The 27,771-nt window shown below is 34.7% G+C and overlaps 1 protein-coding gene across 1 annotated transcript in view; it reads right to left on the reverse strand.

Moving 5' to 3' along the window:
* The window catches only part of URI1 (URI1 prefoldin like chaperone), a 66,712-nt gene that overhangs the window by 36,457 nt on the left and 2,484 nt on the right, over positions 1–27,771 (reverse strand). The window contains exon 2 of the mRNA XM_065898838.1: positions 2,825–2,859. Within this exon, the coding sequence (XP_065754910.1) occupies positions 2,825–2,859 (35 nt within the window). The remainder of the gene's footprint in view (positions 1–2,824; positions 2,860–27,771) is intronic.

The following is a 27,771-nucleotide window of genomic DNA, read 5'->3' on the forward strand; positions in this document are numbered from 1 at the left end:
AAAAATTACAAACAGTCTACAAACAGAATAATCAGCCCCTAGTGGATCAAACACTAGGAAGTACATCCACATTTTAATGAGAAAATAGTGTGTGGATTTTATAATGCCTTATTTCCTGAGTTAAGTAAAAAGGATATAAGGAAAAAAAGTTGTACCTAAAAATTTTCTTAAATCTTCATTAAATTGAAAACCACTATTAGCTCTAAAAGTGATGTACAAATTCTCAACTATTAGGCTCAAACATTTCCTTTTTATCTGTTATTAATTAAACAAATACTATAAATGTCTTTAGATCACCAAAGTTCTGAGATTTAAATTAATTTTCTGGAAGAGATTTCTGGGGTTAGACTCCATTGCCCCAGACCATTTTTACTCCTACATTTCTACAAATATTTTTACTTTGTGGCCTACATTCTTAAGAAAAATTTTAAGGTAAAATATTCATACTCATCCCTTAAAGCATCCTTTAAAATTGCACAAATGAGCATAAACATCACTAGCGTAAGACTACATTTTTTAAAAAAACATGTTATTTTGCGCCTCATTATATTGGTATATACTCATAAAGAAGGGTAACTTAGGTACATGAATTGTATCTTAGACTATGCTAATGCCAAAGGTAAGAGTGAAAAGCAACATGCTTTTAAAAGCAATGCATGAGACACCCTTAAAAATAGCTCCAGTCTCTGTTCTTGCTTTCTATCTCTAACCAAATAGCACAAAATTATTGTGATTTCCCTGTTTAGTGCCCAACTATGAATTTCTCCGTGGCAGGGTCTTTCAGTTCCAAACAGCAGCATAATACTGGCATATGGCAGAAACTCAATCGTTGTTTGTGGAATTAAGATAATAAAAACATCACAAGAATTCCACAATGCTCCCTAATAGCAATTTCCTGGCTTTCAGAGGAATTGGAGACACTTGGTTTCAGTTTTTTAATATAATAAATCTGTGAATTCACTGGCCATTTGGATTCTAGCAATATCAGACCCTCATTAAAAACAAACATAGAAGTCTGCTTCCTGAGCCATATTAAAAATAATTCAGAGGAAAAAGCAAATTCTAAGTGGAAAAAATTATTTTAATTGTTTAATGTATAGATAAGGTACTATATTACTTTAAGATATGTGAAGGTAAATATGCTAAGCTGCTTTAGTTTGGAGAGCTATGAAAAACTGGAAATTGAGACTGAGTCATGTGAACCTGCCCTGAAGTAAATGTTGCATTTCTGTCTGTCAAGCTCATCAGATTTGTGTACTGCTATATCACTTATAAAAACATTATAAAAAAATTAAGCAAATATTTGGTCTTTACTTACTCAAACATTTATTAAGTGCCTATAATGTGCCAAACACAATAGGAGGTGCTGTGGATAAAAGGATGAAAACATGTCCCTTAGCCTTAAAGAATTCTCAGTCTGGTAGGGAAATAATCTTAAACCAGAAGCAAGTTGTTAGTCACACATTTGTGTAAATTAGTATCTATTCTGAGTAAATCAACCTTTTACTAATTTCGTGAATTCCTTACCAAAACCAATGAAGTCCACATTAATAAAACTTCCCTTGGGAATTATCTGTAAAATGGATCACTTTGGCCAAATTAGCAGGGGGAAAATAGTTAATTCCTTGACCAAGGACTCACATTTCAAGTTTTAACCTGGACTGAATGTAAAATGAAAAGTGAATGGTCCATTATGGAAATACTGACAGACTTAAACCACCAGTGGATACAACTACAACTCTGCATTTATTGAAAATTAATGAAGTCCCTGAATTTTTATTTATAAAGTGGATATTATTTAGTTTTAGATTATTTCTGCAAGCCAAAAGTCAGAATTTAATAAAATGATGTGTACAGATTGCACCGATTTTCACTCTTATCCACTGCCTGCAGCCTATGTGCATTTAAACCAAAAAACATTTGATATACACTAACTATAAATTATTTCCTTGGAGATCTCTCAGGCATGAAGAAAAAGCCTCTTAAAATAAATTTAAAATATTATATGCTTGATGGTGTATAACCAAAGGTTTAATCTCACCGCTAAAGGGGCAGTTACCATGATTTTGCAATAACCCTGCAGACAATAATCAAGACAGCTCTTGTTGTTCTCTCACTAAAATCTTCGTAAACACAGCATGGATATATTGTAATTTGATATCTGTAAGATCAACAGCTATACCTCATGACAACTCATAAGATTTTATTCACCATTAAATTGAGCATTTTCCTCACAAGACACAGGAAAGTGTGTTATTTACCAAGCATTGTCCCATTAACTATAGATTAGCACATTAAAATAGATATGCTTGCTTTCTCTCTGCACTCTAGAAAAGTGTGGTCTCTAAATCAAGTTCTGAGATGCAGGCACTTAATTAGATTTTTCAAACTTTGGGAAAATGTATCTGTGCATATTTCCATCATTATTTTAAAACAACTGATTCAAATTATTATTCTATTACATATATAAAAAATAGTCCCCAAATAGAGCTATAATTAGTCAGATTCAAAAATTCCTCTGTCTCCGCTTCATAATGATAGTAACACTATTCGAACTTTAAAAAAAAAAAAAAAAGACCAGAAAAGAAAGGAAAAAAGAAAGCAATTAGAATAAACACAAATGGTGACACAACTTCAGGAAATCAGGGAACATGTAATTCAGTAAACGATGAAAGACAATATAAATTAGTATCAAAAGGATTCAAAATGGAGATTACTAGAAGAATTCAATTATGGGACACAAAAAATGTGTATGCTTTATTTAAATACAAATAGATGACCTCATTAATATTTCAGAAATGTAATAAAACCATCTTTCACTCACCAATGCTGGATTTTCTCTTGGCAGTTAGTGACCACCTGTCATGAAAACAGATAACTACTCATGAAAAAACAGGGCTATGCACAAAGCTACAAAATCATTCTATCAGAAAACTACAACAGTGGCTTTACAGATTTAAAAGCACCTCAATATACATTTTTATTTGTCAAATGCACAGAGATGTGAATGTTAGTTTTTAAGCAGCACACTTTATCATACCCCTCTAACGCAGGCTGATAACTGCAGAACAAATTACAGCTTTCCGATTCATACTTTGGTACAAAACCCGCTTCATAACTATTAGGTGACATATGATATAAGATAACTAGTATTTTGTACAATCTGCAGGCCTGTTTTCAATGTTACATATTTTGTAGAATACACAAATGTTATAAATAACAAGAAACCAATGTAACATCCACATTTCATCAGTTAAAAAAAAGACAGTAGTGAAAGTACTTTATTTTGTCAGTATATCTCCAAATGTTTTCACCTGTAATTTTTATTCTGATGCACTGAAAATGAGTACAGTGATATTTTTCTACTACATTTCAAGAAGAAATACTTGGGATAAAGAGATGCTCTGAACAGCCAATTTGGCCCCCCAGTGAATTATGATAAAATTTTAAGCACTTCATAGCCAGCTTAAGCTATGCTTGTAATACTAAAACAATGAAATTAAACATAAAAGCTATTTATTTGTTTTCCTTGGAGATATTTCAACAGATTCTTAAAATGCTCAGAAAACAAATTAAGAACACTAACCAGTAAGGAAAAAAAGAACACGTGAATGGCAATTTAAAAAGAAAAAAACAGCACTGTTTTCAAAGATTACTAATGTTTTTAAACTGCCCATTAATAAAAATTTTTAAACAGTAATCTCAAATACTGTAGCACCATTTTAGAGACAGAGAAACTAAGGGATAAAAACCAATATGCTTAATATAATGTCACATGAAAGACACAGCAGTATTACATGGTTTGAAACACTGCTCTTGTTCACTGTTCTAAATACCAATATTGTATCTTATATAAGCTCCATGTTTCACCCAAAAATCACAAGTCTTTTTTTTTTGGCCTGTCACTAAATTCCTCTATTTTATAACATTTAATTCCTGACGTAAATGTCTTCCTTTAGGACATTTTAAATAAATACTAAGGCAGCAATTCTGTACCAAAATGCATGCTGTAATCAGATACCCAACCATACTACACATTAACTCGGCATAAAAAGTCGGTTTTAGAATAAAGATCTCTCAGTAAGTATCAATCACACAGCAACACTTAATAACAGTGATAATGTACAATAGAGTACTGACTTTACATCTGGAAGAGCCAGGCTAAAACTACATCAATCCATTTCACTGTTTCTGATTCGGCAGTAATTATAAAATAGACAAACAGAATTAAATGTAAATTGAAAAGAAAAAAAAAATCTTCATGAAATCCTTTTTATAAAGTTTCTATTTAACATCCCTATTAAAAGATGAGACCCAAAAACAGTCAAGATGCTTTCCAATCCCAATGCATGTGTTTCCAAGCATGAAGTGAGCCAAAAGCACAAAAAGAAAAGCCCTGCAAACCATAAGAGCAGAATGTTCATTAACCTCTACATGATAATCCTTTCGTAGCTGCATATTAACTAGTTACATATTCATAATCATTTACATTATTTAGAGGACCTTCGATGAAATTTTCTATGCAATATCCATTAGTGACAATGTTAAAGGTTATAGAAGATAAGTCTACTTAATGTTTCCAGGAAGCCTTTTTAATTAGTAAATATGTAAATTTGGCACATATGCTTTTTATGTTTAAAAAACAGGTTCCTGGTAGAATGGCATGTATTCTTGCCATCACCCCTCACTATTTAACTCTCCACTTTGCTGTAGCTATCTTTCCCCCATCCCTTTTCTTTCCTAAAATAAGTGTCCCCAAGATATTCACGGATAAAAAACCAAAAATCCATTTCATAATTTACAAGAGAAATTTTCACCACCCAAGTACTGCCTTCATTAAAGTCTTTATTAGTTTCATCCAGGGTTTGGAACAAGAGTCTTCAGTTAGACATTATCCAAATGTAGGCTAGATATTTTGAGAACCCAAGAAATAAAGGAAAACATGAAAGAGGCAGGTATGAATACATACAATAGCCTTCTGATGGTACGTCTACAGTTAAATCTTTGTTTACATGATTTATATCCACCTCATTCCAACAAACATTTGAACCCAAGCAGCTGTATTTGTATTTGAGATATCTTTCTAGTTTTCTTTTTTATGGCAAATTATTCAAAAAGAAAAAAATTAGTAAATTTTTACAGCTTAGCTGCCAAGGAAATTTGTGGCAAGGATAAAATCTTATGATTCAAAGTTGAACTTATCTGGGTTTTAAAATCTTTTTTTTCTGTTAAGTTAAATAACTCCAAATAACCTTATTTCTTCTGAAATGGACTCAGATTAATTATTATTAAATAAAGTGACTAAGATAGTAAGCCTGGTTCTAAAAGCAAAACAATAAAAAACATTTCATTACTTTGTTGTCCTTCACACAAGCTTTTTTAAAATAAGATGGCAATCGAGGAACAATACTAGTTTATTTTTTTTAAGTTAATCTGCCAAAACATGCAACTATTAATCCTAAAGCAAAAACACTTATTGAATCATTTTTATAAAAATAAATGGTTAGGAGCTTCCCTGGTGGCGCAGTGGTTGAGAGTCCGCCTGCCGATGCAGGGGATGCGGGTTCGTGACCCAGTCCGGGAAGATCCCACATGCCGCGGACCGGCTGGGCCCGTGAGCCATGGCCGCTGAGCCTGCGCGTCCGGAGCCTGTGCTCCGCAACGGGAGAGGCCACAACAGTGAGAGGCCCGCGTACCGCAAAGAAAAACAAAAACAAAAACAAACAAACAAACATAAATGGTTAGTAGGCTTCAAGTATTAAAATGATTGACCTAGTAAATACTTTAATATAATCACACTTACAGCCAAAAATTTATAAGTAAAATATGTACTTCTGCAGTAGCACAACACTAAGTCTGCACTAAAGAAAAACGACTATGAACTGATTTACCACTTAAAAGACACATTCATTCTACCATTAGGGGTCTTTACCTATGGCCTAAGAATCAAAATCCTATGGTACACTTTCTTTATAACTCAAAATTACCCTTCCCCTAAGAAGTAATAATAACAGTGGTAAATGCCAAGACTTCACATGATGAAACAGTTCAATTAGGTGGGTCTTAACCTCTTCCTAAAGAGAAGAAACCTATGTTCAGAGATGGAGTAACTTCCCCAATATTATATAACTGCCCAAGAACTGATAAGAGATAAAATCAGTTTTAAAAACATGTCTAGGACTTCCCTGGTGGCGCAGTGGTTGGGAGTCCGCCTGCTGATGCAGGGGACACGGGTTCCTGCCCCGGTCCGGGAGGATCCCACGCGGAGCAGCTGGGCCCATGAGCCATGGCCGCTGGGCTTGCCCGTCCGGAGCCTGTGCTCTGCAACGGGAGAGGCCATGACAGTGAGAGGCCCGCGTACCGCAAAAAAAAAAAAGAAAAAAAGCAGGTCTATCTAATCTCAAAGCCCATACTCACTGTATTAGACTGCTTTCAACCATCATGAATCTTACTGGGTAAAAGGAAAAGCAGCTGTTTATATCTGCAGTCTTTCTTAAAACACTGACTGATGCTGCTACTTCTCCACTTCCTCCACAAATCCACTCTCACACACTAATGAGACCTTACCAATAATGTCAGGAAAAGCAAATAAGCTTAACTGACCAATACACTAACAAAAATCTTTATTCCTTCCAATGCCTCATACAACTCCTGGCCCTCTCAGGTCAAGCAAAGTATAAACAACAAGTTTTCCCAAACCCCATTTACACGTGTGTGTGTGTGTGTGTGTGTGTGTGTGTGTGTGTGTGTCTGTGTGTGTGTGTTGGGGGAGAGGGTAGTGGGATAGCCTTATAATTACTATCACATCTTATCATATTTTTAAGGCACTTTTAACTAATCGAGTTAGATGCCCAGGATAACAATGATAGCCTACCCAACAACCTATTTTTCTTTAGGTCAGTGTCCAGCTAACATATATGTGCATTCAGTTAAAAAATACTTGGTAAGTTTTAAAACCAATGAACTATATAGAATACAGGAATAATTTTCCTTTGCTGTTTTTCCTCAGAAGCCACTTTAAAAAAATTATTATAAAGAAAGGAATGAATGACTTAACATGTATTAAGACCTCCATTACTTATTTCCATTTGTGCTATTTGTTCCAGTAACAGACCACAAGGGGGCATCAACCTAGGAGTTTTCCAGGGTAAGAACAGTGCCACATTAAAACTAGACTAGAATAGAAAGCCTAAAAGGGTAAGTTTGCATGTACTTCTCTCAAAAATGCTTCACTTTACTTCTAAAACTTTTCTCACTGTATTGCAATTTCAAATTATCCCTGTACAGGTTAAGGTATGAATTAACAATCTGAGGATTGTACTAATCCGAGCTGTCTACATTTAACTGGTTTGCTTCTCTTGCTAGATTATGTCTTCAAAACAGATCATATAATTTTAAAGCTGCTGAGTCAAAAAGGAAAAAATTATCAGTGGTGGCTAAAACCAATAGATACTGGACATGCACTATTATCTTAAATGGTTGAAAGTAATTTCTTAAAGGACATATTGTCAATTAATCAAATAGATGTATAAATGTCATTACCAAAATATATAAGAAGTACACTTCAACAAAATTAGTAAAACATTACAGGTCTTTTAAATAAGCCTCTCTGCAAAGAAAGGAGGAAATGACTACAGGTTCCTAAAAAATAAATAGCAATAAGCAGTAATAAACTACAATAAACTGAGTGTTTCTGTATAAAAACAAATTTACTTTTTAAATATGCTGAAAAGTGAAAATAACAAAGGTGGGCCTTCTACTACCAAAAGTTAACTCCAATTATAAACCACTGCTAAAACGCTTAAATGGTTTTTTTTCCAAAATGTAGATCGGATGGAATCAAAATTATCATCTTAATCCTTACTTTTACATTTAGCCCTGTTTTCTCCTACCCAGGCTTCTAATGCGTTTCTCATAGTCAAACACAGTCTTTCTTTTTACACAAATATTGGAACCACTTTTAACATGCTTTGGTATTGTACTTCTCATTCCCTTGTTAGTTTTACCTACAAGTTAGGGCTCTTTTCAATTATTTATTATTCATAATACCAAGTATTCTAATAAATATACAGTTTTCTTACACTGGTAATTTTTAAAAAATTTTATTGAAGTATAGTTAATTTACACTGTTGTGTTAATTTCTGCTGTACAGCAAAGTGATTCAGTTATACATATACAGACATTCTTTTTCATATTCTTTTCCATTATCACACTGGAAGTAGTCAAGACTGACAACATATATAACATCCAGCGATATTTCTAGGAATGAAGCCACTGACATGTTTGGAGGGTTCTGTTTCTGGTATTATTTGAATTAGATATCCAGGAAACTCTAATTGTACTGGATGAAAGAGCAATGAGATATGGGCCAGATCTACTTTATTCACCAATGTACCCACCGCCATACAGTAAGTGTGCAACAAGTCCTTTTAAAGAAGTATAGGTCTACAATCACTTAGCCAAAAACCTCAGGAAAAAATGTTTCTCAACTTAGAACTTTTTGTAATTTAGTAAGGTAATACATTACACGTATCATACTTTACAGAACACTTGCAAGGAAATATATGAATGTTCAAAGTGGAATAAAATGCCTCACTCAAATTAGTTCCATTGACAAATGAATATGACAAAAAACTTAGAAATAACTTTGTTTCAGTTTTTTAAGACTTCTGAATTACAGACAGGAGATTGTGACCTGTATTTCTGAATGTGACATACTGCCTGAATTGTAGTTTGCCTGCCTATTGTTTCACTAGAGATATCAATCATTTCCTCTCCACTCCCACACCTTACTCCCTAAAACCCCACCCTCCTCTCATCTACAATAGGCAGAGGACCCCATTTCTCCATCTGCAACCAGTGTGAATGCAGAGGATCCACACTAATTGGGCCAATCAAGTTTACCCTGGGCCCAGACAGAGATTGAGGTGATTACAGATACTGGACCCAAAAAGGTGACCACAAAGGGATTTGCACAAGCTAAATCTAACAAAGCTGGTCTACGAAGTAACAACATAAATGTACAAGAAAACAAAACACACACGCACAAATAAAATAACTCTACCCTAGTTCCTCCTGACTTCTTATAGTAAATATTTCCCAAACTTTCATTTCTGTGGTTTGTAACTGATTAAGAAAGCTTCATAAGTAAACTTGCTACGTAGAAATGAGAATATGCCTGTGAGGATCTCAAAGAAAACAAATAATTCATTAAAGATAACGGCAGAATGACGGGGAAAAAATATCCTCACAAGTGACAAAACAAATTGAAATGCCACCCTGCACCAATTACAGGAATAAATTTTTATTTTAAAGTAACACTGCCAACTATCAGTGAGACTATAGCAAAATTAATACTAAATCACTGCAAGTAGCTATGTAGCTTAACTCATTCCAGACTTCTACCTCCAAGTAGGGAGAAAAAGCTGATAACAAACCAATAATCTCTCTGAAAACTAGAAAAGCCAGATGAATATAAAATCATCTCTTAAAAGGCATCTAAGAATTGCCAAAGCAATGAGAACAAGAGGGACTAAAATTCAGGAGATAACTGTGGAGAAGTGAGTTGATCCTTTTTTCTTGGACAAATCTAGGCACAGGGAAGAGGCTGAGAACTGTTTTTCCTGAGCAGAAATTTAAAGTAGTCTTGAGAAGCCTGTAATAACAAAATCAGAGACATGAGCGGTCTTAAGCATATGGTTGTTTTCTTCTTGTGATGTGCCAAATTCTGAAGCTGAAAAGGCCAAAAAGCTAAACTGAAAGTGTGAAAAGCAGAGCTCAGGGGAACTGATGAAACAAAACTTCAGAAGCCTTTAAGAAAAGAAACGTGGTGAACAAACTAGGTTTTCATATGAAAGAAAGAAGGAATCAAAGGTGGCTGATACCTTACTAAAACAAAACCCACCCTGCACTCCATTCAGTACCTGCCTGGATTAAGGTATCCAACTCCTACTTTATCAACCTAGCAGAAGAAAGGGTGAAACTTCTCCAGAGAAAGATATCACCTTCAGGCGTATCTACAATTTTAAAGATACTAAAAATATTAATATTTTATTGTAAATACTTCAGGAGTATTTACATTTCTAACATTTAACTAAAACTAACCAAGTTACCAAGAAATAGGGCCATACGAACAAACATCAAGAAGAAAAGAAGAAAAACAAAACAAAACCAAATAAATATGCAATCTACATACTGGAGTTAATAAACTAAAACATTAAAATATAATTATTAATATGTTCAAGAAAATAGAAATACATGAAAAGATGGCACATTTCACTAGAGGTTATCTATACAAGAAAAGAATCAAAAGGATAATCTTTAACTGAAACGTCTAAAATGAGCTCAATAAACAGTGTTAACAGGAGATTAAACACAAAAGTCAGAATTTTGAACTGGATGACACATTGATAAAAAAAATACCATAAATAAAGCCCAGAGATTTAAAAAGAAAACATTGAAAATACAGAAAAGACCAGTAAGAGACATATGAAACACCGTATAACGGAAGATCCACAAAGAGAGGGAAGAGAGAATGTGGTAGAAGCGGTATCTGAACAGATCTTGACATGATTTCCTAAAAATGAGAGAAAGGTATTAACCAACAGATTTGAGAAGCTCTAAGAATCTCAAGCAAGAGACATTTCTTTTAAAAATTATATAAAGGCACAACATAGTTACACTGATGAAAACCGAAGAAAAAATGTTATAATCAGCATGAGGGAGAAAGAGCAGGGAAGAGATACAGTACCTTCAAAGAAGCAACAAGAAGAGTCAGAGCTCGAGCTAACTTCAACAAAAAAAATGACACAAACTGGAATAGAGGATAAAATCTTCAAGTGTTGGAAAAAAATAACTGAAAATCTATAATCATGTACAGAGCAAATAGATCCTCCAACATGAAGAAAAAATAAAAACATTTTCACACAGAAACAGAATTCTGCACCAGCAGATTTTCACTGGAAGAAATACTACAGGTAATTATGTGATGTGACAGAGGTGTTAGCTAACAAGCTAAGGTGGTAATCACTGTGCAATATATAAATGTATCAAAACAACACACTGTATACCTGAAGCCTACACAACAATATATGTTAATTATGTCTCAATAAAGCTGAAGGGAAAAAAGAACTACTGCAAGAAGTATTTGGAGCAATAGAAAAGCAGAAAGAACTAAAGAGCAACTGTACAGGTAATTTTTTAAAAGGTACAGATAAATCATATTGATCACACAGAACAATTAAATACTGTATTGTAGTGTTAAACACAGAATTAAAATGCACAGAAGCAACAATGCAAGAAGTGGGATGAATGAATGCATGTTGCAATCTCTAGGAAAAATTTCCCCAATAAAAAAGGATAATAAAAAAAGCTTAGTAAAAGTATATAGTATATTTAGTGCTAACATATACATAAAATAGAGTACTAAGGTACCACGGTGAAAAAGAAAGTATCTTCAACAAGTTAACAGAGGGGAGAAAATACAAGAGGATGTGTCTGATTAAATCAAAGGAACGTGTCCAAAAAAGCAGAGAGAAAAAAGAACATAAAAGTGGGTCAAATAGACAATGAGAAACCACTTCACACCCATAAGGATAGCTATTAAAAAAAGAAAGAAAATAAGGTATGTTGTCAAGGATGTGGAAAAACTGGAACCCTAGAACTCTTGTGCACTGTTGGTGGGAATGTAAAATGGAGCAGCCACTGTGGAAAATAGTATGGTGGTTCCTCAAAAATGAAACACAGAATTACCATATAATCCAGCAATTCCACTTCTGGGTATATACCCAAGGGAATTGAAAGCAAGGACTCAAACAGATATTCGTACGCTCATGTTCACAGCAGCATTATTCACAATACCCAAAATATGAAACCAACCCATGTCCACTGATGGATGAATGAATAACAAAATGTGCAATATACATACAATGGAATATTATTCAGCCTTTAAAAGAAATTCTGATATATGCTGTAATATGGATCAACCTTGAAGACATTATGTTAAGTGAAATAAGCCAGTACAAATGGACAAACACTGTATGATTCCACTTATATGAGATACTCAAGTAATCAAATTCATAGAGACAGATAATGGTAGTTACCAGGGGATAGGGGAAGGGATAATGGGGAGTTATTGTTTAATAGATAGTGTCAGTTTTGCAAGTTCTGGAGCTGGATAGTGGTGATGGTTGCACCACAATGTGCACCACAATGCCACTGAAATGTATACTTAAAATGATTTAAATGACTAATTTTGTTAAGCATATTCTACTACAATTTTTAAAATAAAAAGTCAAGTAGAAAGGTAATAAAAATGAAACTAAATATATCAGTAATTCTATTATACAGAAACTGACTGAATATCCTAGATAAAAGAAAAAGATATCCAGACTGGAAAAGATGTCCAGTTGTGTTTAAAACCACAACTATATGATGTTATAAGAAACACACTTTGTACACAAAGAAATTGAAAAGATGAGAAGATATATCATGGAAACAAGCCAAAGCAAAATACGCTGATGTAGCCATACGAATATTCAACAAAGGATACCTTAAGGCAAGAAATATCACTAGAGATAAAAATATTTCAGACTGATAAAAATGCCCACTGACCAGGAATTTATTAAAGTCCTAAATTTGCATGCACCAAATAGCATAATTTCAAATGCATAAGCAAAGGTTGAAAAAATAGAGAAAAAGACAGATCTACAAACATAGTGGAGATTCTAAATACCTACCTACTCAGTATTTGGAAATTAAGGAACATGTTTCTAAGAAACTCCTGGGTCAATAAACAGATCTCAATAAAAACTAGAAAATATTTTAACTAACTAATAATGAAAATAACATAATGTGTGTGGTACCTAAGGTAATTATCAGAGAAAATTTTAAAACTCAAAGAATATATATTCTAAAGAAAGAATAGTAAAAATCAATGACTTTTGCATCTCTAGGAGCTTTTATCTGAAAAAGCTAGAAAAAATGACAGCCAGTGGGAAATTATTAAAAGGAAGAAAAACATAAAAGCAGAAAGCAACTTACGTTAAGAAAGCAACTTACAAAAGGAAAATCAATAGTCTAAAACTGGTCCTTTAAAAAGACTGATTAAGACTGATAAACCCCTAAGAAGATAAATCAAGAAGAAAAGACACATACAAATTGCAAATAACAGGAATTTTAGAAAAAGACATCACTACCAAAACTACAGATATTTCCAACTTTTAAAATATCCATAGAAAGGGGCCTCCCTGGTGGCGCAGTGGTTGAGACAGGTTCGTGCCCCGGTCCGGGAAGATCCCACATGCTGCGGAGCGGCTGGGCCCGTGAGCCATGGCCGCTGCGCCTGCGCGTCCAGAGCCTGTGTTCCGCAACGGGAGAGGCCACAACTGGGAGAGGCCCACGTACCGCAAAAAACCAAAAAAAAAACAAAAATAAAATATCCATACAAGGAAAATACAAGGCCTAGACAGCCTCACTGGAAAATTATTCCAAATATTTAAGTTAGAATCAATACCAATAACATACAAAGTTTTTTATAAAATACACAAAAATGATAGTTGTTTTATGAGGTCAGCATGACCCTGGAACCAAAACCTAACGTGGACATTACAAGTAAAGAAAATTACAGACCGATATCTTTCATAGACACAGAAACAAAATACCTTAACAAAACAATATGAATTTAATCTGGCAATATATAAAAAGATAAACACCAACATAAGCAAGGGAGCTTTCTCCAAGAATGTAATAGTGTTTCAGTATTTTTAAAAATCAAAGTAATTCACCTCATTACCATCTTAAAAAACAGAAAAAAAGCATTTGATAAAATTCAATATCCATTCATGTTAAAACTAGCAGACTAGGAATAAGAGAACATTTCTTATTTTCAGAGTATCTACCAAAAGTCTACAGCAAACATCATTTGTAACAGTGAAATATTTAGAGCTGTTCCTCTCATACGCAGAGCTAGATAAGGAAGCCTACTATCACTACTTTTATTCAACACTATACTAAAGGTCCTATTTCATTCAATAAGGCAAATAAAACTAAAGCCTAACAACCTGGAAAGAAGACAACTGCTATTATTCAGACAACGTGTCTGATTATACCTATAAACATACTATCAAAATATACAGATAAACAATTACGGAATTCAAGTAAATTTAACAGTCAGTATACAAAAATCAAGTATATGTCTATATACTAGCAAAAGATGAACAGCAAATTACAAAATGCAATGAAAAATAACAAATACCTAGAGATGAATGTAAAAGACATGCAAGATTTATATACTTAAACTACTGAAGGACGTTACAGAGGAACTAAATAAAAAGATATATACCATGTTCATGGATTGGTGTAAACATGTCAATGCTCCCCAAACTGATCTTTAGATTCAATGCACTACAAACAAAACCCTAGAAGGTTATTTTGTGAGTACTGCAGAGCTGATTTTTAAAATATTCATGAAAAAGCAGAAGGTCAAGTAAAAGTAATCTTCAAGAACAACAAAGCTAGAGAAATTTTATTATATCAAGACCTAGTTAGAAAGTGTGGTACTGGTGCAACTACAGGCAAATAATCCAATGCAACAGAACAGAAGAGAAACAAAACTACAAATACATGACCACATAATCTATGAAAAAGACATACTCCATATGGAATTAGACCTATGCCTTAGAAGTAAAGGCTACATGCTAGGAATAAGAGCAAAACTGAAACAGACCAGCCCTAACAAAATCCAAAACCAACTCTCAACTGAGTTGTGTTGATCCACTAGTACTCTGGCTGCTTAAAGAAAATTTACCTCTCTTTGAAGGAAGGTAACATCATCAAGAGTCTACAATTTTTCACTACAATGTCTGGCATCCAATCAAAAATTACAAGGAAGTCTATGACAATAGGAGCAGCTGATGAGAAATCAAGAGAAAAAAATAAACAGAAACAGAGCTCCATTTAATTTACATACTGCAGTTATAAGACATACTTTTATGATTAATATATTCATGGAAACAGAGGGAAGACTGAAGATGTCAAAACAGGCCTAGAATTCATTAAAGAAATATCAAAACATAAATTCTTGGAATAAATGCTGTAACTGAGATTAAGCATTTAGTAAAAGGATTTTACCAGTAGATTAGATACATAAGAACAGAATTAGTTAACAGGAATACAGGTCAGAAGAAGGTATCCAAAATGGCACACAGATCAAGAGGCAGCAAGAAAATACAGAAAAGAGAGTAAGATATATGAGACAATGAAAATGTCTAATATGTGTATCCAGAGTACCAAAAGTAGAGGAGACAATGACATAAAACCAGCATCTGCAGACTAGATAAGAATTTTCTAAACTGACAAGTCATCAAATTACAGATTTAATAAACTACATGTTCAAAGCAGGTTAAATACAAGGAAAACCAAGTCTAGACACATCATAATCAAATGCCGAAAAACCAAAGATGTAAAGTCCAAAAGCAGACAGAGGAGGAAATATATAAAAATTTTTCAGGGAGGGCTTCCCTGGTGACACAGTGCTTGAGAGTCTGCCTGCTGATGCAGGGGACACGGGTTCGTGCCCCAGTCCGGGAAGGTCCCACATGCTGCGGAGCGGCTGGGCCCGTGAGCCACGGCCGCTGAGCCTGCACGTCCGGAGCCTGTGCTCCGCAACAGGAGAGGCCACGGCGGTGAGAGGCCCGCGTACCGCAAAAAAAAAAAAAAAAAAAAAAAAAAAAAAATTGTAGAAGCAAAATATATGACAATAGCACAAATTCATGAAATTAAGCCACCAAAAGATTTTCTGAATAATTTCCTAAGCGGCAAAATTTCAGATTTATGAATAATTTCCTACTAATTTAAGGTAGACTGTAATAAAAAAAGGGATATTGCAGTCTCTAGGATAATAACTAAAAGGAAAATAAAAACCATACAACTATAAAGCTGAGAGTTTAAAATAGAATACAAATATTTTACTAACACAAAAGGAGAAACAAAGGAATAAAAAAAATGTGACAAGTGGAAAACGTGGTAAAATGAGTAGACAAACTCCAACTAAGTGACAGATGAGAAAATTTAAAGACCCTAAATAAAGATATAACATGTTCACAGATTAGAACTGTAAAAATAAAAACACAATCAGGTAACATCAGAATGTTAACAATTAAAGACTGACAATATCAAAAATCATAGTAACATTTAACTGAAAAATCTGAAATATTATTTTTTGAGTAAGAGCCTAATTAAGACAAGCTATTGGTACCTTTAGATACAAGGTATGGATTACATAGAAAGGATTGACAGGGAATTCACTGGTGGTCCAGTGGTTAGGACTCAGCACTATCACTGTGGTGGCCCGGGTTCAATGCTTAGGGAACTAAGATCCTGCAAGCCACACAGCACCACCAAAAAATAAAATTAAATGAAAATTAAAGTAAAAAAGAAAGAAAGAAACAATTGACAAGGTCTACTAAATTAAAAGATGGATCAGGGAGGCTGAAAAGACTCTCTTGTTTGAATAATGTTGCCCAGAATCAGGATGAGTATGTACAGCATACACATTAGGGACAAAGATAATAAATTAACTTTAGTAAATGAGATTGAGCTTTTGTGGGCCATCCAAATGAAGCTGCCCAACAGGCAACAGGTCTGGGAGAGCAGAGTGCATATAGGAGTATTTGAGGACATGCAGAGTGAGAAGAGACAACTGTCAGTGATGTAAAGTACAGGGATCACCAACATTTAAGCATTAGATGAAGACCCTAAGGAGACTAAGTAGGAATGGAAAAAGATAGAGCCATAAAAAAGTAGAGTCACAAAAGTTCCCATGGTACAGAGAGTTTCAACAGTTTACCAGGGAACAATAAAAGTTTCAAATAAAGCACAGAGGCCAAGTAAGGCCAGATCTGCGAAATGGTCCACTGAGTTTGGCAAGTGAAATATAATAAAAACTTGAGGTAGAGTAATTTCAATGAAAAGACAGAGGTAGCACCTAGTTTACAGTAGGTTGAAAAGCAAAGAATTAGAAAGAGAGAAATTATCACACTGCATTAAGTTTTCTGTTAACATGTTTCCATACAAATTTTAAGTCCCTTGAGGGCAGAAAAGAAACCTTGTTTATTGCAGTATCTAGGACAGTGCCTGACACGTAACTCAGTTTTGTCTTTTTGTTCTTCGGGAAAAAGCACTCATTTTCAATAACTTTAATATTACTCGGTTCATAAAATCAGGAAATCAAAGGATAAGGAATAATGGCCAAACGCATACATTAAATGGGTTACTGTTTGCTATACTGTATTAGGATTCCTAGAACAAATGAACAAACGAAAGAACGGAAGGAGGAAAGAAAGTTTTTTTAAACAAACACATTTAGGGTACTGTCCCCCAAAACATGTCGTTATCTTAAGGTAGAGTAAATAAATGAAATGAACCTAGAAAGAGATGATGAGCCCAACAACACAAGGGTCTCAAATCACATTTTAATGACCCTGGATTTCACTCTTAAGTACAATGGGAAGCCACCAAAGGATTATAAGCAGTAGATAGAGGGACAAAATTATGTAATTCGATTTACATTGCCAGAAAAAGAGAGACAGCTCTGGAAAAAAGGTAGAAGGGGAGCAAGAGTGGAACCACCAAGACCAGCCTCCAAGTAAAAAATGATAACTTGAAAATGGCTGTGGAGATCACAAGAAATAGCCAATTCAAGGAACTCAAAACACTGGTCTCTATTTTTTGAACATCGAGTCCTCTTACCTCTTTTTATTTAATGCTGTAGACTAAATTGAAAGTTAGAACCAATTCTTCAAAAAGGTAATTATATATGGCTTATAAAGCTAAACCAGTTTACCTTCTGACCACTAAACCACCTTGAGGACTTCACCTGAAGTCACTTCACAAATGAGAAACATACGCACAGAGTGATTCACTGCAACATTATTAGTACTATCAAAAAACTGAAAACACCAAAATGCCCATTAGTAAGATACCAGATGAATACCTGATAATATACTTGAGTACTACTCAACCACAAAATATGATGAGAAAGATCTCTGTGAACCAAAGACTCCCAGATGTATCATTTAATGAGAAAATCGAGGGGCAAATATAATATGCTACCTTTTGTATAAGAAGGTGGAGGGGGGATAAGACAGCATATTTTAGTATTTATTTTTCAAGAAATACAGGAAGGATAAACTAGAAATTAATGTAAAGATTACCGATAGAGGTAGGTAGGAGCAGGGACAGGAATGAATTACCTCACTATACCTTTTGATATAGTTGTGATTTTAAACAATGCAAATGTTTTACAGACTCAAAGTCAAACTGATAAAAAAGCAAACACTAAAATTCAATACAACCTGTATATCAAATCCAAAATATAACTGCACAGAAAAAAAATAATAATTCAAGTAATTTTTGAGATCATTACCTAACTGCATACCCCAAGGGGGTTAATTCTGCAAGAACAAATAGAACTGCAATGAAATCATGAACTTCACTCATAGGTTTGCTGTTGGCAGTGGTATCAATGTAGTAATTCTAAAACTATTTTGTGTATACTGTGGAATAAAGGAAACGAATAAATATAGATGTTGTTGAGAACAAGGTTTCATTACAGAAAAAGGGAGATTCAAATATAGATGGGGGTGGTTGAAGAAGAATTTTGTGGTAATGGATTTGAATGCAAAGTATCAGGATCCACTGAACCCAATTTTAGTTTTTAGTTTGTTTTTGAACAGTTCTAACTATTTGCAAAGGATTGATATTTCATGACTTCTATTCTCTGAGATACTGCAAAGAATAAAGAGAAAATTTACTTACTTAAAAAAAAGGCTAAAACTCATTCTATCTTGCAATTATATATGAGTACATTGAACCTTTTCATAAGCCTAAGACACATTATAGGATCCTACTGATTATATAATTCCTGCATCTTGTTTCATCACCCTAATAATGATTTCATGATTATTCATCAATTTTCCCAAACTATGCTTAAAGAAAACTATATAACAAGTAATTGAGGAATCATGGAATCATCTAGAAGGAATATGCTATCAATAGTAAAAATCATTCTTCAGTTTTCTTACTGCATTGACCAAAGTACCGCATCATCTTTCAAAAAAGTGTGAAAGACTGAAGAAGACACCATCTTTGTAGTCTGATTTTAGCTTTCAAACACAATTGACAATTCAGAAATTTTCATTTTCTGTCCATAATGGGAAGGAGAAGAAAAGTGACAGAGAAAGACACTTCACAATTGTTAAACAAATTAAACTATGAATAAAAATGATAGCAGCTCTCTTCACCAGCACTGTCCAATAGAACTTTCTTTGATGATAGTAATCTTCAAAGTCAACACTGTCCAATGCAATAGCCAATGGCCACATGTGGCTATTGAGCACTTGAAATGTGGCTATTATGACTGAGAAACTTACTTTTTTTAAATTTTACTTAATTAGAATTTTAAACTTAATAGCCACATGTAGTTAGTGGCCACCATTTTGGATAGTACAACTAGATACAGATGATGGTGAAAATATTAATATAAATTAAATCTTAGATTATGAGTCTTCAGATGACAATTATCCTAGGTGAAATTTCTCAAAACTCAACAATCAATGAGTAATAAACAAAATTAACTCAAAGTTGATCAAAGACCTAAAAATAAGAGCTAAAGCCATAAAACTCTCAGAAGAAAACCTAGGTGTAAATCTTCATGAACTTGGATTTGGCAATGGGTTCCTACATATGGCACCAAAAGCAGGAGCAAAAAAAGGAAAAAATAGATAAACTGGACTTCATCAAAATTTTAAAACTTGGGATTTCCCTGGTGGCACAGTGGTTAAGAATCCGCCTGCCAATGCAGGAGACATAGGTTCAAGCCCTGGTCCAGGAAGATCCCACATGCCGCGGAGCAACTAAGCCCGTGCGCCACAACTACTGAGCCTACACTCTAGAGCCCGTGAGCCACAACGACTGAAGCCTATGCGCCTAGAACACGTGCTCCACAACAAGAGAAGCCACCGCAATGAGAAGCCCACACACCACAACAAACAGTAGCCCCCACTCACAACAACTAGAGAAAGCCCACGCACAGCAATGAAGACCCAACGCAGCCAAAAAATAAAATAAAAATTTTTTAAAAATTTAAAAACTTTTGTGCATGAAAGGACATTACCATTAAAGTGAAAAGATAGCATACAGTATGGGAGAAAATATTTGTAAATCATACATCTGAAAAGGGTTTAAATACCTAGAATAAATAAAGAACTACAACTCAACAACAAAAAGATGACCCAATTTAAAATTAAGCAAAGAACTTAAATAGACAAACTTAAATTGACATTTCTCCAAAGAAAATACAAAAATGGCCAATAAACACATGAAAAGGGACTTCCCTGGTGGTCCAGTGGGTAAGGCTCTGTGCTCCCAATGCAGGGGTCCGGAGTTCGATCCCTGGTCAGGGAACTAGATCCCGTATGCATGCTACAACTAAAGATCCCACATGCCCCACGAAGATCCCACGTACTGCAACTAAGACCCAGCACAGCCCAAAAAAACAAAAACAAACAAAAAACACACACATGAAAAGATGCTCAACATCCTTTTTCATCAGAGAAATGCAAATCAAAATCACAATAGGTCAATGACGTTAACACCTATTAGGATAGCTCTATTCCAAAACAAAAAAAGTAGTGTTGACAAGGACGCGGAGAAATTGGAAACCTCATACATTGCTAGTGGGAATGTAAAACTGTGCCAACGCTGTGGAAAACAGTTTGGCAGTTCCTCAAAAAGTTAAACACAGTATTACCTTATGACTCAGCAATTCCACTCCTGGGTATATATCCCGAAGAACTGAAAACAGGGACTGTAATAGATAACTCGTACACCATCGTTCATAGCCACATTATTCCAAGAGTAAAAAAGTGGAAACAATCCATGTATTCATCAACATTTGAATGGATAAACAAAATGTGGTATATGCATACAATGGAATATTATTCAGCCATAAAAAGGAGTAAAGTTGTAATACATGCCACAACACAGATGAACCCTGAAGACATTAAGCCAGTCACGAAAGGACAAGTACTGTATGATTCTACATCTATGAAATATCTAGAATTGGCAAATTCACATAGAAAGAAAGTAGATTAGAGATTACCAGGGGCTCAAGGGAGGGGAGAATTGGGCACTAGGTCTCAGTTCCCCATCTGTGAAATCAGAAGTTGGACTAAAACACTGGTTAAGTTTAGTTTAGTTCCTTGGACCACTTCCCTGGCGGCTACTGAAAGTGAGTGCAAGGAACAGAGATACTCATCCCCCTCCCAGCCCCTCCACACACGCAACTTCTCCCTCAATAACGCAGAGTAATTTAGCTTTCATCTGTTTTACATATTGGGTTTTTGAATAAGGTTTTATTTTAATGAAGAAAGCTCTGTGCCTTAAAAAAAAAAAAAAAAAGTTTGACTACCAGTAGTTTCTATGATCTTTAAATCTAAATATTCTGAAGAGTTTGGTTAATTTAGCTAATTGATACAAGTTACCCTCACTCCATCCTGTTAAAAGAGTCTCAATAATTTGTTTCATTAGAAACAAAAAAAGATTTTTACCAGTATTATGTACCTATATTTTGACAAATAAGTGCTATATTAAAAAGTTGACCCAAAAAGTGTTTTCAAAAAAAGCAGTTAAAAGTAAATAGCTTTACAAATTATTGTAGAAATAATACCAAAGATGGTTAAAATTCTCATTGAGGAAAAACTAAAACATGTCCAAAGGTATAAAAGCTCTTCCCGGGCTTCCCTGGTGGCGCAGTGGTTGCGAGTCTGCCTGCGGATGCAGGGGACACGAGTTCGTGTCCTGGTCCAGGAAGATCCCACATGCCGTGGAGCGGCTAGGCTAGGCCCATGAGCCATGGCCGCTGAGCCTGCGCGTCCGGAGCCTGTGCTCCGCAACAGGAGAGGCCACAATAGTGAGAGGCCCGCGTAACGCAAAAAAAAAAAAAAGCTCTTCCCTTGCAAGAAACGGAAATAAATCCTGAAGACCCAGTTTGGTTTTGCTGCTGAAATATGTACAAAATAACTTAGAAAAACCAGTTGAGGTCAAACGTTGTGAGCCCACTACTTGTACCTGCCTACTCTTGATCTAGGGAAAATTGATAACTATAGAGCAAGGCAGAGCTGATGGTAGGACAGCCAAGAGTTCTCCATCTGTGAGTCCATCCTAACCTTCAAGTAAAAGTGATGGTTCCATCACAGTGAATGTAATTAATCTCACTTAACTGTACACTTAAAACTGATTAAAATAGGGGCTTCCCTGGTGGCGCAGTGGTTCAGAGTCCGCCTGCCGATGCAGGGCACGGGTTCACGCTCCGGTCCAGGAAGATCCCACGTGCCACAGAGCGGCTGGGGCCATGAACCATGGACACTGAGCCTGTGCGTCCGGAGCCTGTGCTCCGCAACGGAAGAGGCCACAACAGTGAGAGGCCCGCGTACCGCAAAAAAAAAAAAAAAAAAAAAAAAAAAAAACTGATTAAAATAGTAATTTTTATTTTATACATATTTTATCATAATAAATAAAGATTGCTGGAAAAAAAGATCTCTAAATTCTATTTTTTTCCACTCCTACAAGTTTTTTGGCTTCTTGAGGACAGAGATTAGGGAGGAAAACCCTGAAGCACTGGAAATGAGTTTTGAAAGCAGGAATTATGTAAATGGTTTATGTTTGTACCTCCCTAAGTTCTAGAACAGACCATGCCAACCAGGAAGAGAACTACATATATTTGAATATAACAGATGTTGAATAAAGGGGGACTGACTTGAAGGTGGAGAAAAAAAGAATCAATAAAGGAACAATATACTTCTAAGAACAAAAAAAAAAAGTAGGGTATTCCCACCCACTTAGTCATTCAACAAGAAGAACTTCAAATGTAACAGTGTGCAACAAGAACTTGGACATTTTTCTAAAAAGACATGTGGCAATATTCTTAAATCTCTTATGATCTTTGTGCACCAAACTTTACTTAATACAAAGAAGACTGCTGTGTTTAAATTCTTATTAAAATATCCAATAAAAATGGGTTTCACTATCCCTTATCCTTACTTCTGTACATTACTTGTAAAAATTACTTTAAAAAATAAAAATTAAAAAGATCCCTTGAACCTAGATGGTAAATGGTGATGACTATTTTTCCTGGTATACTGAAGGTTAATACATTTCTTAGCACTGTACCACTGAAAGGGCCTTGATGCAATAATATCCCAGTGGCAATGAGCACAACTTAGGCCCAGATCTAGGTTTCTCAGCATTTCTCATTAAAAAGAACCAGGGCTCTTTGAAGAAATAGTCAATTTCAGAACTAAGACAAGAAAGCTACAAGGTAAGCCTGGACATCTTGTGCCAAAAAAAAAAAAAAGGTAATGACCAAAGGATAATGAGAAATGCCAAAAGGATGCAGGAGTCAGCTTGAAGGGGCTCCCACTGGCCAAATTCAGCACAATTTGAGCATCAAAAGGAAAAATGAAAAATTATAACACACTGAATTAAAAAACAAATAAAAAGGGTCTACACTAATACTAAAAGGGGGGAAAGGGCTCCTCTTTACAGAAAAATGCCAGCTATAAACATAGATGGTTAGAAAACTACTAATTTGCAAACACCAATATAATACTTGATTCAGGCAAGGATCATCCATGGTAAAGGGATGTTGGGGAACAGGATATTTACAATGTCTTCAAGTATTTAGTAAGTACTTTTAAAGTTCTTATTCCTTACACAAGGGAACAGGTACCTAAGGTGAAGAGATATCGCAGGTACTATCTTAAACAAGTAACTAGCAACACCAATAATAGAATAAAGTAACACTGTATGTCTCCTGCTGTGATAAAATAGGACGTCATTATCAACTATGTATTATTCTTGCCAAAAATGATTATTTAATTCTGTTTCTTCACGAGTACATTCATCAGACATCTCTAAATCGTGGGCATTCTATAAGTAAACTGTTGTAAACTCTTCAAAAATACCAATTTCATAAAGACAAAAGAATGCAGAGGGATTGTTTCAGATGAAAGGAAATTAAAGAGATAAGACGCTAAATGCAGCCTGTGATTGGATCTTGGATTGAAAAATGTTATAAAGAACACTTTTAGAAAAACTGAGGAAATCTGAATATGCTAAATAATATTATTGTGTGTCAATGTTCATTTCTTGGGTGAAAAAAAAAGATATGATTATGTAGAAGAATGACCTTGCTCCAAAATGATATGTGCTTAAGTATTAGGACATGATAATATCTGCAATTTACTTTCAAATGGTTCTACAAGGAAAAAAAGAAAAGAAAATACAGAAAGAGAAAGAAAAGGCAAATGAGACAAAATACTACTGATGACCCAAACTATTCTTTAAACTTTTCTGTTGTTTTACAATTTTTGAAAATAAAAAGCTGCTACTTTAAAATAAAAAAAATAAAAGAAAGAAAGAAAAACTGCCTTAGGGCAGACTAAAAATATCTAGACTCTAGACTCACTAATCTGGAGATGAAGGCAAGAATGATACAAGCTAAAAGATTTTAAAACCCAATCTGACAACATTAGGAGAACAAAATCAAACAGTTATGATCACAGCTTAGACCCCGTGCACCTTCTTCTCCCTTTCCCCATCAGTGTTTTGGAACTATTCTTGTCTTATACTCCAATCTGGAGAGGCCTAACACAATGAATATGGATTTTCTCCCCTTGAAATACTGTATTATAATGTTTACTAATAAAAGACTAAAACCAAAGTTGTTTCTTCTCATGGCACATGACTGGCATGATAATAATCACTAACAACAACCAAAACAAACTGTTTTAAAATAAAATATAACTCACAAGTTATGAGTTCTGAAAACCCATTTAGCTACAAAATGTATCTTTGGCTGTAAGCAAATATTCTTATGACTCTGACTTTCTTAAAAATGATAAAAGAACTACATTAGAAAGGTCAAATACACATTCTTCAATAAACTACTTAAAACTACTCAATTTAGAAAAAGCATTTTATTTTACAAAAAAAAATGCAAATAGCCAATAAATACTTGAAAAGGTTATCAACCTCATTCATTAGTTATTATTAGAATGGCTAACAAATATGAAAAGGACAGACAGTACCAAGTGGTGATGAGGACGTGGAATAGCTGAAACTTTCACCACTGCTGATAGGAATGTAAACTGGCATAAGCACTTTGAAAAACAAGCATTATAAGCAAAATTGAAGACACAAATACTCCATAAGAAAGTTCGGGGCAAAAACTAGAAACAACCTAAACTGTTCACCTGAAAAATTAAAGAGAGTTAATGAAGACTCTAACATCAAATTTGTAAATGTCTATCACAATGCCTGGCACACAAAAAAATTCATTCTATACAATGCAATCCCTCATTCCTCCCTTCATTCATGACAAATGGATTCTTCTCATTTAAGATTAGTATGATTCTCAAAACACATTCCAATGGTTTCTCACCTCACAAAAATAAAAACCAAAATCTTCAACAATGATCTAGTACAGCTCCTTACCTATCACAAACCATCTGTCATTTTAAATATGCCTATTCCATATCTTTACCACCAGAATGTGATCCCTGTGAAAACAAAGACTATTTTGTTCACTACTGCATCTTCAGCAGAGGAAGGCATTAAGTAGGTACAATCTGGCAGGTAGCAGGTACTCAATAAATATCTGCTGAAAAATTATATGCTTGGATTCTGGGCTTGGAAAGAAGAACAATACCTGTGGTATGGAGTACACGACTGACAGTTTCCTAAACTATGTGCAGTTTATCATAAGAAATATGCAAACTAAAGTTAAATTAGCTGTTCTGCTTTATAAAAATTTGAAATATTTACTCTTAATGCATTTAATTCCCCAGGTTCTATATCAAGAAAGTATGTTATTCCAAAATTCCAAATTACATGAGCCACTCAGTTATAACTATAATAAACTAAATAATAACATTATCCTCATGAATTCTCCAAAGTTACCATTATCCTGCAAATAAACCTAGGAAAACAATACTATATACCACTTTTTCCACTATACTATATAGCAGAATCTCAATAATTCTGTTAAAGATAATAGTGTCTGGAGATATAAAACTCGGATACAAACATCACCTTAGCCAAGAAACCAGTATTTCAATAATGCAATTCAAAGACAGAACCAGATTTAACAAGATCTTAGTATGAGGAAATTTCCCTAGAACAGCCCAAGACGCTCCACTGCAGCCCTAGGTTTAACTTTTACGGCACAGATCAGTCCAGAGAGGCTTCTAAGTAGATTCCATTTTTTCCACCAAATACTTTACTCCTATTGGCAAAAACAGATTTAGTTAAAAGAAAAGAGGGGGAAAAAAAGATGATCCAAGTTCCCTCTTGTCCCTGTATCTTTGGATAGAGAATTAACAATAAACAACATCTCCAGGGAAAAAAGAAAAGGAAACCACTTGGGGAACAGATATCTGAATAAATTGTACCTATCTGCTCTGGAAAGAAACAAACCTGCCTAACTGGTGTTCAAACCAGCCAAGAGCAATTTGTCAGGAGCAGAAAATATTTAGCAATTAAAGATACAACATCCCATCTTTCATTAAAATTAATTAGGTTTTATCAATAGCCTTTCTTGAAAAAAAATATTCAATTCACTCACTTTTAGGTAAAATAAAAAGTGAAATTGTGTGTTTTTTTTGTTTTTTTTTTTTTTTAATTTTTATTTATTTATTTATGGCTGTGTTGGCTCTTCGTTTCTGTGCGAGGCTTTCTCCAGTTGCGGCAAGTGGAGGCCACTCCTCATCGCGGTGTGCGGGCCTCTCACTATCGCGGCCTCTCTTGTTGCGGAGCACAGGCTCCAGATGCGCAGGTTCAGTAATTATGGCTCACGGGGCTAGTTGCTCCACGGTATGTGGGATCTTCCCAGGCCAGGGCTCGAACCCGTGTCCCCTGCATTGGCAGGCAGATTCTCAACCACTGCACCACCAGGGAAGCCCGAAATTGTGTGCTTTTAAAACATTTAGTGGTGCATTTTCCTATATAAACTGTGTGAATATTTATATACATATAATCATAACTAACCACACCACATAGTGTTCTACAATTTTTAATGATTGCACAAAATCTCCTCATACCAACCCCCTTATGTTGAATTTTTAGCTTTTTCATTATTATAAACAAACCTGCAGGGAACCTTTCTGTACATGTCATTTTGCTAGATTAAAAAAAAAAAAGAAATAAACAGAAGTTTTAACCAAAAAATATTTTTTTTGAAAATGTCAGCATTAATGCCAAAAATGAGAACAATATTCAAATATTTGATCCTGTCCATTTACTAAAGATTTTGTCATTTACTTAAGTTGTGGATCTTTCATGCCCCCCTCCTTTGTCTTTTTCCTTAGGTTACTAATTTTTTTTCCTTGTTATTCAGTGCTCCAAAGGATAAACGAGGAAAAAAACAGAGAGAGGGACCAAGATGAAACGTGTTACACTCCTTATCTGAACTAAAAAGAAAAAAATTGATGAGCAACATTTAAACCACTTTACCTAGCAGCCATTCTTAAGGTTCCCTGAGAAAATAACGCCCTGAACCTAAGGTATCCATTGCATATAAAGAATTCACTTCTCTCCTCTGCATCTAGAGCCTACTAGCTAGCTACCATCCTAGGGAAAACTGAAAAAATAGTCATTCAAATAATTTTCGTCAGGATCTAATTCTCTCACTGAACCCTGGTAGGGAAAGGCAAG

This window comes from Phocoena phocoena, chromosome 20, assembly GCF_963924675.1.
Source record: "Phocoena phocoena chromosome 20, mPhoPho1.1, whole genome shotgun sequence".
NCBI classification, from domain to species: Eukaryota; Metazoa; Chordata; class Mammalia; order Artiodactyla; family Phocoenidae; genus Phocoena; species Phocoena phocoena.